This window comes from Limanda limanda, chromosome 7, assembly GCF_963576545.1.
Source record: "Limanda limanda chromosome 7, fLimLim1.1, whole genome shotgun sequence".
NCBI classification, from domain to species: Eukaryota; Metazoa; Chordata; class Actinopteri; order Pleuronectiformes; family Pleuronectidae; genus Limanda; species Limanda limanda.
The window spans coordinates 3,330,711-3,340,672 of NC_083642.1; the positions used below are offsets into that span (position 1 = coordinate 3,330,711).

General features: G+C 50.7%; 1 protein-coding gene across 1 annotated transcript; it reads left to right on the plus strand.

Moving 5' to 3' along the window:
• The first annotated feature begins 115 nt into the window (after window positions 1-115).
• On the plus strand, window positions 116-8,150 carry LOC133005674 (zinc finger and BTB domain-containing protein 39). Its single transcript, XM_061075428.1, has 4 exons — window positions 116-179; window positions 2,000-3,164; window positions 6,638-6,997; window positions 7,147-8,150. Exons 2-4 carry the CDS (start codon window positions 2,016-2,018, stop codon window positions 8,128-8,130), a joined length of 2,493 nt encoding a protein of 830 aa, XP_060931411.1. The 5' UTR covers window positions 116-179; window positions 2,000-2,015; the 3' UTR covers window positions 8,131-8,150.
• The last annotated feature ends 1,812 nt before the right edge of the window (window positions 8,151-9,962 follow it).

Sequence of the window (9,962 nt, forward strand, 5' to 3'; positions counted from 1 at the left end):
GAAGGGGGCGACCTAACGTGTTGCTTTGTTGACATACGTCACAAAAACGCGACAGAGGAAGCAGAGGTTTATAACAGAAGAAAAACAAAAGTGATGATCTGGGGACGAGCCGCGGAGCTGGTGTGAAAAGGACCGGAGAAAAACCAGGATCCTCCCCGGCTGAAGAGCACTGTGAGCGGGTAAGATGCTGTGAGGAGCCGCGACGGAGGAACACATGAAGAAGAGATGAGGGAGAGGAGGGAGAGATGAGGGAGAGATGAAGAAGAGATGAGGAATACATGAAGAAGAGATGATAGGTGAGGAGGGAGAGATGAAGAAGAGAAGGGAGAGGAGGGAGAGGAGGGATAGATGAAGAAGAGGAGGAATACATGAAGAAGAGAGGAGGGAGAGGAGGGAGAGGTGAAGAAGAGAAGGGAGAGGTGGGAGAGGAGGGATAGATGAAGAAGAGGAGGAATACATGAAGAAGAGAGGAGGGAGAGGAGGGAGAGGTGAAGAAGAGAAGGGAGAGGTGGGAGAGGAGGGATAGATGAAGAAGAGGAGGAATACATGAAGAAGAGAGGAGGGAGAGGAGGGAGAGGTGAAGAAGAGATGAGGGAGAGATGAAGAAGAGATGAGGGAGAGGAGGGAGAGATGAAGAAGAAGAGGAGGGAGAGGAGGGATACTTAAAGAAGAGATGAAGAAGAGGAGGGAGACATGAAGGAGAGAGGAGGGAGAGGAGAGAGAGATGAGGGAGAGGAGGGATAGGTGAAGAAGAGGAGGTATACATGAAGAAGAGATGAGGGAGACATGAAGGAGAGTGGAGGGAGAGGAGAGAGAGATGAAGAAGAGATGAGGGAGAGGAGGGATAGGTGAAGAAGAGGAGGTATACATGAAAGAGAGGAGTGATAAATGAAGGAGAGGAGGGAGAGATGAGGGATACATGAAGAAGAGATGAAGAAGAGGAGAGATAGGTAAAGAAGAGAGGAGGGAGAGATGAGGGATACATGAAGAAGAGATGAAGAAGAGGATGGAGAGCTGAAGAAGAAGAGGAATACATGAAGAATAGATGAGGGAAAGGAGGGAGAGATGAAGAAGAGATGAGGGAGAGGAGGGAGAGATGAAGAAGAGGAGGGATACATGAGGAAGAGATGAGGGAGAGGAGGGAGAGATGAAGAAGAGGAGGGATACATGAGGAAGAGATGAGGGAAAGGAGGGAGAGATGAAGAAGAGATGAGGGAGAGGAGGAAGAGATGAAGAAGAGATGAGGGAGAGGAGGAAGAGATGAGGGAGAGGAGGGATATATGAAAGAGAGGCGTGATAAATGAAGAAGAGGAGAGACAGATGAAGAAGAGGAGGGAGAGATGAAGAAGAGGAGGAATACATGAAAGAGAGGAGTGATAAATGAAGGAGAGGAGGGAGAGATGAAGAAGAGGAGAGAGAGAGGAAGGAGAGATGAAGAAGAGGAGAGATAGATGAAGAAGAGGAGGGAGAGATGAAGAAGAGGAGGGATAGATGAAGAAGAGGAGGGAGAGATGAAGAAGAGGAGGGAGAGATGAAGAAGAGGAGGGAGAGATGAAGAAGAGGAGGGAGAGATGAAGAAGAGGAGGGATAGATGAAGAAGAGGAGGGATAGATGAAGAAGAGGAGGGAGAGATGAAGAAGAGGAGGGATAGATGAAGAAGAGGAGGGAGAGATGAAGAAGAGGAGAGAGAGATGAAGAAGAGGAGGGAGAGATGAAGAAGAGGAGGGAGAGATGAAGAAGAGGAGGGAGAGATGAAGAAGAGGAGGGAGAGATGAAGAAGAGGAGGGAGAGATGAAGAAGAGGAGGGAGAGATGAAGAAGAGGAGGGAGAGATGAAGAAGAGGAGGGGTATATTCAGGTTTTATTCACCTCAGTGATTTTCTGTCTGTGAACTTCTGAGCAGAAAAAGATAAAGTAGATACATATTAAATAAATGAAGCTAATCTTGACACTGATCTTTGTGATGATGATGATGATGAAGATGTGTGGTGGTCCCGCAGCCCCCCGGCAGCAGGGATGAGGATCCGGCTGCAGGGGCGTGGCCACGCCGCCGGCCTCCTCGCCGAGCTCAACCGCTGCCGCCTGTCCCGGCGCTACTGTGACGTGTTCCTCCAGGTCGGGAATCGAACCTTCGCCGCTCACCGGGCCGTGCTGGCGTGCTCCGGGTCCTACTTCTGCTCGCTGTTCGCCCGGGCGCCCGCCGCCGCCGCCCCCCCCGCCACCTTCACGCTGGAGCTCATCTCCCCGGCCAACTTCGAGAAGGTTCTGACCTTCGTCTACACGGCGGAGATCCTCACCGACCTCATCGACGTGGGGGTCCTGTACGAGCTGGCCGAGCGGCTGGGGGTCCGCGAGCTGGTGCGGGCGTGTCACGCCGTCTTCCCCGACCTGCAGGCGTCGGCCTCGTCCAGCTGTGAACCCAGAAGTCCCGGAGACCCTCGGGACCCCGGCGTCCCCGCGGCAGCTGCCACGGCGTCCGTGTGCTCGTCCGCCGCCTCCTGCTCCTCTCTCTCCTCCTCAGCCGCCCCGACACCTGCCGCTGCTCCCTCTCCTCTCCTGCACGCCCGGGCGAGCAGGGCCGGCGCCGGAGTCCACGCCGCGGCGCCGACTCTGGACCTGAAGGCCGAGGACGCTCAGTCTCACGTCGGCTACGGGCAGGTGGCGTCTGATCATCACCTGCCGGGAGGAGATCTTCTGACCAGCAGCAGCTCCACCCAGAGCCTGATGCCTCCAGGGCTGCAGCTGAAGACTGAGGAAGAGGAGGAGGAGGAGGAAGAGGAGGAGGAAGAGGAGGCAGGAGGCGGACCGATGCTCTCTCACAGCTCAGGCGTCCTCGCTCCTCCCGTCTCCTGCTCCTTCCTCGACTCCTCGGCTCCTCCTCCTCTGGGCGGCGTGCAGGTCCGGCGGGCGGAGGGCGGCGTGCTGGAGCTGCAGAGGGACGGAGGGATGATGTTCAGAGAGGGGGAGGAGGCGGAGAGCGAGGAGCGAGGGAACGGAGCGGTGGAGGGGACGGAGGAGGAGGAGCAGTGGAGACAGCTGGCGGGGGGGGAGATCATCGAGCTGAGCGACGACGAGACCTACATGGAGGAGGAGGAGGAGGAGGAAGAGGAGGAGGAGGAGCTGGTGTGCGTGGAGAACGGAGGCGGAGGCAGCTCCAGCAGTCAGGTACCTTCTGATCCCAAGATCTGCTCGTCTCCAGGTGTTTGGTGGAGGTGTGAAGTTCTGAAGGAACCTTCAAGTTCAGATATTTATAAAACCCTCTGTTAAAATATTTGGTTGTGTAGATTAATGGAACATACACATTTAGAAGAGGAGGATAGATGAAGAGATGAAGGAGGAGAGGGAAACATGAAGAAGAGGAGGGATAGCTGAAGAAGAAGAGGGAGAGATGAAGAAGAGATGAAATAGATGAAGAAGAGGATAGAGAGATGAAGAATAGGAGAGGTACATGAAGAAAAGAAGGGAGAGATGAAGAAGAGGAGGGAGAGATGAAGAAGAGGAGAGATACATGAAGAAGAGGAGGGATAGATGAAGAGGAGGAGGGGTAGATGAAGAAGAAGAGAGATACATGAAGAAGAGGAGGGAGAGATGAAGAAGAGGAGAGATACATGAAGAAGAGGAGGGATAGATGAAGAAGAGGAGGGGTAGATGAAGAAGAAGAGAGATACATGAAGAAGAGGAGGGAGAGATGAAGAAGAGGAGAGATACATGAAGAAAAAGAGGGATAGATGAAGAAGAGGAGAGATAGATGAAGAAGATGAGGATAGATAGGACGAGGAGGGAGAGGAGGGATAGCTGAAGAAGAGGAGGGAGAGATGAAGAAGAGATGAAATAGATGAAGAAGAGGAGGGATAGATGAAGAAGAGGAGGGGTAGATGAAGAAGAAGAGAGATACATGAAGAAGAGAAGGGATTGATGAAGAAGAGGAGAGATACATGAAGAAGAGGAGAGATACATGAAAAAGAGGAGGGATAGATGAAGAAGAGGAGGGGTAGATGAAAAAGAGGAGGGATAGATGAAGAAGAAGAGAGATACATGAAAAAGAGGAGGGATAGATGAAGAAGAGGAGGGATAGATGAAGAAGAACGGTCCAAGTAGTTTCTCTTCTTGTGACACGACGGCAGTGGCTGCAGTGTAACGTTATGAGGCAACTGCTGTTGTTGTTGTTGTTGTTGTTGTTGTTGTTGTTGTTGTTGTGGGTCTTTGCTCTGAACACATCACACACGTCTCTTGGTCTCAAGCCGGTGGGGACGGCCATCGCAGTGTTGTGCAATAATGGTTAGGAGTGATACCATGAGCTGGTGTGCCTTTAGGCGTTCAATAAATGTGGTTATCAAAATAAAATATAAAACATTAATATTTAAAATATTGATATTAAATCATAACTTTAGTTTGTTTAAGTTCTCTCGGGGCACCACCCTTCACAGAAGGGAAAAGATAGACAATTTATTGATCAAGATCAGTCTCATTTAGATCTAGTTCAATTAGAAATCTTAATATTTACTATTAAAGATTACATAATGAACAGTTAAGGTTTATAGAATTCTTGACAGTGTTGGCAAACTTCACTTATGCAACATTAATGACAGGACAAGTTTAAAAGAAAAACATTTATTATAAACATAATAAAGTATCAAAAAAACATCAATTACTAAACAAAATACTAACTAACAAAGATGTGAGTGTGTGTGTGTGTGTGTGTGTGTGTGTGTCTGTGTGTGTCTGTGTGTGTGAGAGGGGATCTCTGGTGGCTAACAAAGAGAGTCACACCTTCCTGTGATCTTTCAAGATGGTCTCTAAGATCGCACCCCCCCCCCCTTCTGGTCGGGGGGCGTAGTTAAGTAGGTGAAGATATGCAGTGTCTGTGAGAATGCTAATTAGAAAATGGCAGGGTCTGTGTGAACTCACATCAACTTTCATTTAGCTTGTAACTACAATAACACCAGATATATCAAACTTATAAACACCACACGGAATCAAATAAACAGTCTTGCTTCTAGTCTAGTCTCATGAATTAAAGGGACTCTTACCTTTGTTGCATTTGAGAATTACAACACATTCGAATCATCCCGCCTTCCTCCAATGCCCCACCCCCTCGTTCCCATCCGCGGTGTTTTTTCTTTTGTTTTTCCCCCTTTGGTCTGCCATCGTCAGTCGCTACGGTCGCTACGGTCGCTACTCGCTACTGTCTGCCGTGGAATCAAAACAAACCCTGTAGTTGAGGACGCGCCTTGATGACGCGGGCCCGAATGCGCCACAAGAAGCAGACGGGCTTCCTGTCTGTTTCCATGCAGCAAACAGACAGGTCTGTCGGCCAATAAGGTCCTTCGGTCCGAAGAATTTTATTGGTTGAAGTTTTCACTAAATATTACGAGAGTGAAATAATTGTTTGCTTTAACTCCTGGTGGGTCTGTCTTGCATTTTAGAGAGTCATTACCTTATTAATACCAATTTAACCTTATCCACAAAAAGTGTAAAAATGCAACAAAGGTAAGAGTCCCTTTAAGCCCAGTATGTTACCAGTCCTTGAACAGGGAGAAAGTTGCTGTGCAGTTCGTCCTGCCGGCTGTGTGAAGTCTTCTGGTTCGTCTGGTCTCTGCTTCCGCGGTTCTGTTGAGCTGTGATGCTCTAGCTTGTTGAATTCCTTACCTGCAGGATATCGAATCGCTGCAAGGAGATTGGTAGAACACGAAGGGCGAGGAGGTTTCCTGGAGAAGGTGGGCTGGAAGCTCGACCTTTGCCCTCCGGTTGTTGGATAGAGAAGATTTGAGCTGGAGGAATCCGGTTCCTCCACTCGCCGATGCAGGAGGAAAGGCCGGCAGCCTGCTGTCCTCAGCGGTGATCGGTGGAGAAAGAGAGTGAAGCAGCCTGGACCCCCCCTCCTTTGGAGTTGCAGGAGAGGTGGTTGGCCGCCTGCTGTCTTGGGGGGGGGGGGGGGGGGGGGATGAGGAAAGAGACTGAGTTGAGGGAACCTTGGTCTTTTATAGAGCTGATTGCCCCCAGGTCGTGGGACCAGAGTGACCAATTGGAGATGATCCTTGGAGCACTTCGCACCTATGTGTGAAGATGCTGAAACAAAGGGGACATGTAGCCTTCTGGGAGTTTGAGTTATTTTGCCTTCTCAGGTCACAGAGAACACGTTGCACTCTGGGAGATTGAGTTTGCTCCAGCACACGCGGCTTTCTCGAGACAAAGAACATGTATTTTCAGGTTTTGACTTCCCATACAGGCCGGAAGAGAGGAAGAGAGGCCTGCAGTCAAACACCAGAATCCGATTGATTTGCCACGTACAGTATGTGTTCACAGACCAGGAATTTGACTCCGGTGTAAATTCACTCAGACACAAAACAGACACACAATTAACTACAGACAGAAAGAAACCAGCAAAACAAACACAACTGCTCTGTGCAAATAGAGTTAAACTGCACAAGACAGGAAGTGCAACGGGAAACAAGATGGTGGATAACAAAACACTCTGAGGATTTGATGGAATTGTCCACATCAGACAAAGATTGTGTCCCACAGAGCCGGGAGCTTGTGTTGTGTTGTGTTGTGTTGTGTTGCAGGAGGACACAGCTCCAGGGACATTAGGGACGTTTGTGTTTATTCTGTAGAACTAACGATGTCCTCTCCTGCAGGTGGGCGGAGACCCTCTGTCCTGTAAAGCCTGCGCCGTGCCCCTCCCTCCGGACCCCGTGGCCATCAGACGCCATGCCGACGCCCACCTGACGGAGCTGGGGCTGTGCCGGCTGTGCGGCGCCTCGTTCCCGGACCGAGCCGCGGGCGCCGCCCACTCTCTCTCCCACGTGGGCGTGCAACTGTTCACCTGCGACATGTGCCACCTGACGTTCTGCAGCCAGAGCAAACTGCTGCGGCACCACCACCAGGAGTCGTCTGGCTACACCATCCCACAGGAGGCGCTCACCGGCGGCGGCGGCGGCCTGAGTGGCGAGCTGCAGTGTGGCGTGTGCACCACGACCCTCAGCAAGGACTTCCAGGTCAGTTACCGTGGAAACTGAGGTCAAGCAGATTCATTCAGTTCACTTCTTTACATTAAAGTGTGTTTTTTATAACCAGTTTATTCCTGTGAGCCAGATGAACATGTTCTCACAGTGTCTTCATGTCTCTGCCCCCCCCCCCTTGTCAGACGGTGAAGGACCACCTGCTGAGCCACGTGTGTCCTCAGAGCCTGAGCTGTGGCGTGTGTCCCCTCCCCCCCCAGCCCTCCCTCTGCTCCCTGCTGTGGCACGCCCTCTCCCACCTGGCGCTGCCGGTCTTCACCTGCCCGCACTGCGGCCGCTGCTTCGTGGAGCGCCCCCTCCTGGACAGGCACATGGCTGCACACGCCGAGGAGGCCGCGGCGAAGGAGAGGGAGCGCCTGGCGCTGAGGACGTACAGAGCTCGGGCGGGTGAGGTCGGGGGGGGGGGGGGCGTGGCCGGCGTGGAGGAGCTGAGCTGCTTCCTGTGTCCGCAGACGTTCCGCTCGGCCTCTGCTTTCCAGTATCACCTCAGCGTGCACACCAACGAGCCCCCGGGGGGCGGTGGGGGGGCGGGGGGGCCGGGGGGCCACAGCTGGCTGGGCAAACGTAAGGCGGAGTCGTCTCTGGACTGTCCTCCGTCCTCCTGCTCCTCCCCCCCCCCCCGGGACGCCGGCGGCCTGGTGAAGATGAGCAGCCTGGGCTTCAGCCTGCAGGACCGGTATCTCCAGGGGTCGGCCCTCGGCTTGACCTCCGGGCTCCTGTCCAACGGGATCCCAGGGCCGGACGGGGGGGCCGGAGGAGCGGCGGCGGCCCGGGGGAAGTGGTACCGCTGCCGCTACTGCGGGAAGCGGTTCGCCCACTCGGGGGAGTTCACCTACCACCTGCGCATCCACACGGGGGAGAAGCCCTACCAGTGCAAAGTGTGTCTGCGCTTCTTCCGAGGACGCTCCACCATGATCTGCCACCTGAAGACGCACGCCGGCGCCCTCATGTACCGCTGCACCGTCTGCGGCCTGTACTTCTCCACGCTGAAGCTGGTGTCCTCTCACATGGAGCTGCACAAGGACCACCTGCCCCCGGACTTCCACATCGAGCAGACCTTCATGTACAACGACCACTCCAAAGAGCCGCTGCCGACTCTGGACTCCTGATCGTCTCCGGGTCGCCGTCCGTCCTCCTCCCTTCTGGCCTCTGACTCTGACCTCTGACCTCTGACCCGGGCTCTGACTCTGACTCTGACCCGGGCTCTGACTCTGACCTCTGACTCTGACCTCTGACCCAGGCTCTGGTTGCCGTGGACCATCTACTGCAGATTGTCATCAACGTTTAGATCAAATGTCAGTGGCTTGTTTTAAAAACATCGGTCTCAGTTGTTCAGAGCTCAATGTGGCATCTTAAAATGTCCAAAGTCTAAAACCCACAAATACTCGGTTTGAAAATATTTGGAATTTCTGCTTCATAAATCAGTTAAATGAAAACAATGATTTAGTTTTCTTGTGATCGATGAATTGATCCGTTGTCTCTGTGTTGGACAGAATGTAGAGGACATGTCCCTGTGTCCTGTTCACTGGACAAGCTGTTGTGTCTCAAACAGCCACTAGGGGGCAGCGTGTCTGTCTGTGAGTCTCTGTTGACTGTGCTGCAGTCGTCTGCTGATATTACATCCAAACACAGTTTTTAATGTCAGTGATTGATAGTAAATTATTAATGTAGCGACTCGTTGTAGCACAGAAAATTATTTTCTTACATTTACACTTTCACACACAGATTTTTTTAATCTTTAAAAGTTTCATGTTTTCACTTTAAGGAGCAAAATCTACAAACTGGAGAAATGAATTTGTAAACATGTTTGTTTTGATGCTGATTATAATCAGATGTTTATCTGTCGGGGGGGGAAACGCCTTTAGTCCCGTGCTGTGTTATTTAAGTTCCCATCACACCAGATTTGTGTCTTACCTCATATTTATGATGACAGTGCAACTATTTTTTTTAAATATTGTTTTTTAAAAAGAATAAACGCCTGTAGGACTGTTTAAGTGATTTGTTCTGACCCCTCCGACGCCCTGCACCACAGAAAAACAGCCATCATCAGAATTTCAGTGATTAACTTGCAGAAATCTGCGTAGAATCGTGAGCCTCCTGTTTCCAGGGGCCCGCGACCTTTGCCCTTCTCCGAGCCCGTGGTCTTCCTGCCATTGTGCCGTCTGTGGACCGGCAGCCTCTCTTCCTCTGCCGGGCTTCTTATCGGTCAAAACGTTGAATGTGACACTTTCCAGATGGAAACAGAAACGGGAGTAAATGTAACAACGATCAACAGAGAAAAGCAAACTCAGTGAAATTCACAGGTCAAGTTTCCAGATCTCACTGCTCTGACGACGGGTCGAGGAAGTAAAACATCCGGGTTCCTGCAAAAGTCTCAAATTCAACTATCGGGATTTTAAATGTGCTGGAATATTACAAACTACCAGTCAAACATTATAATCCTGCACATGCTGGTTATTTCACATTCAACCTTTATCCCGTCTTTATGTTGCACATTTAGAAAAACAGGCGTGTGTATATATTTTAATATTTAAAATGTCTGTATTTAGTATTTATATTTTATTCTTATTTTGATTCTTAAGACATTTTCCCCTTTTGCTGCTGTGTTGATTGTAAATTTCCTCTGCAGAGTTAATCTCATTTTATATTTACATTTTGGTAGGTTTTCATTGAGTTAATATTTATTTAAGACAACAATTTACTTTGTCTCCCTGTGTTGCAGTTCTTTCTCAGTATTAACACGCTGTAATAAAACTACAACCCATAACTTGTGTATATAACTGTGTAGTTGCAGTGAAGTGTAAGTACTTCTGTGACTCTGATATTCCCTCGTACCTGTCGTACTTCACAAAGATCTTCAAACATCTTGAATTGAACCTGAAGCTGCAGAAACCCTGAAGCTGCTGCTCAGCTTCTCCAGCTCAGACGGAAACAAACAGTG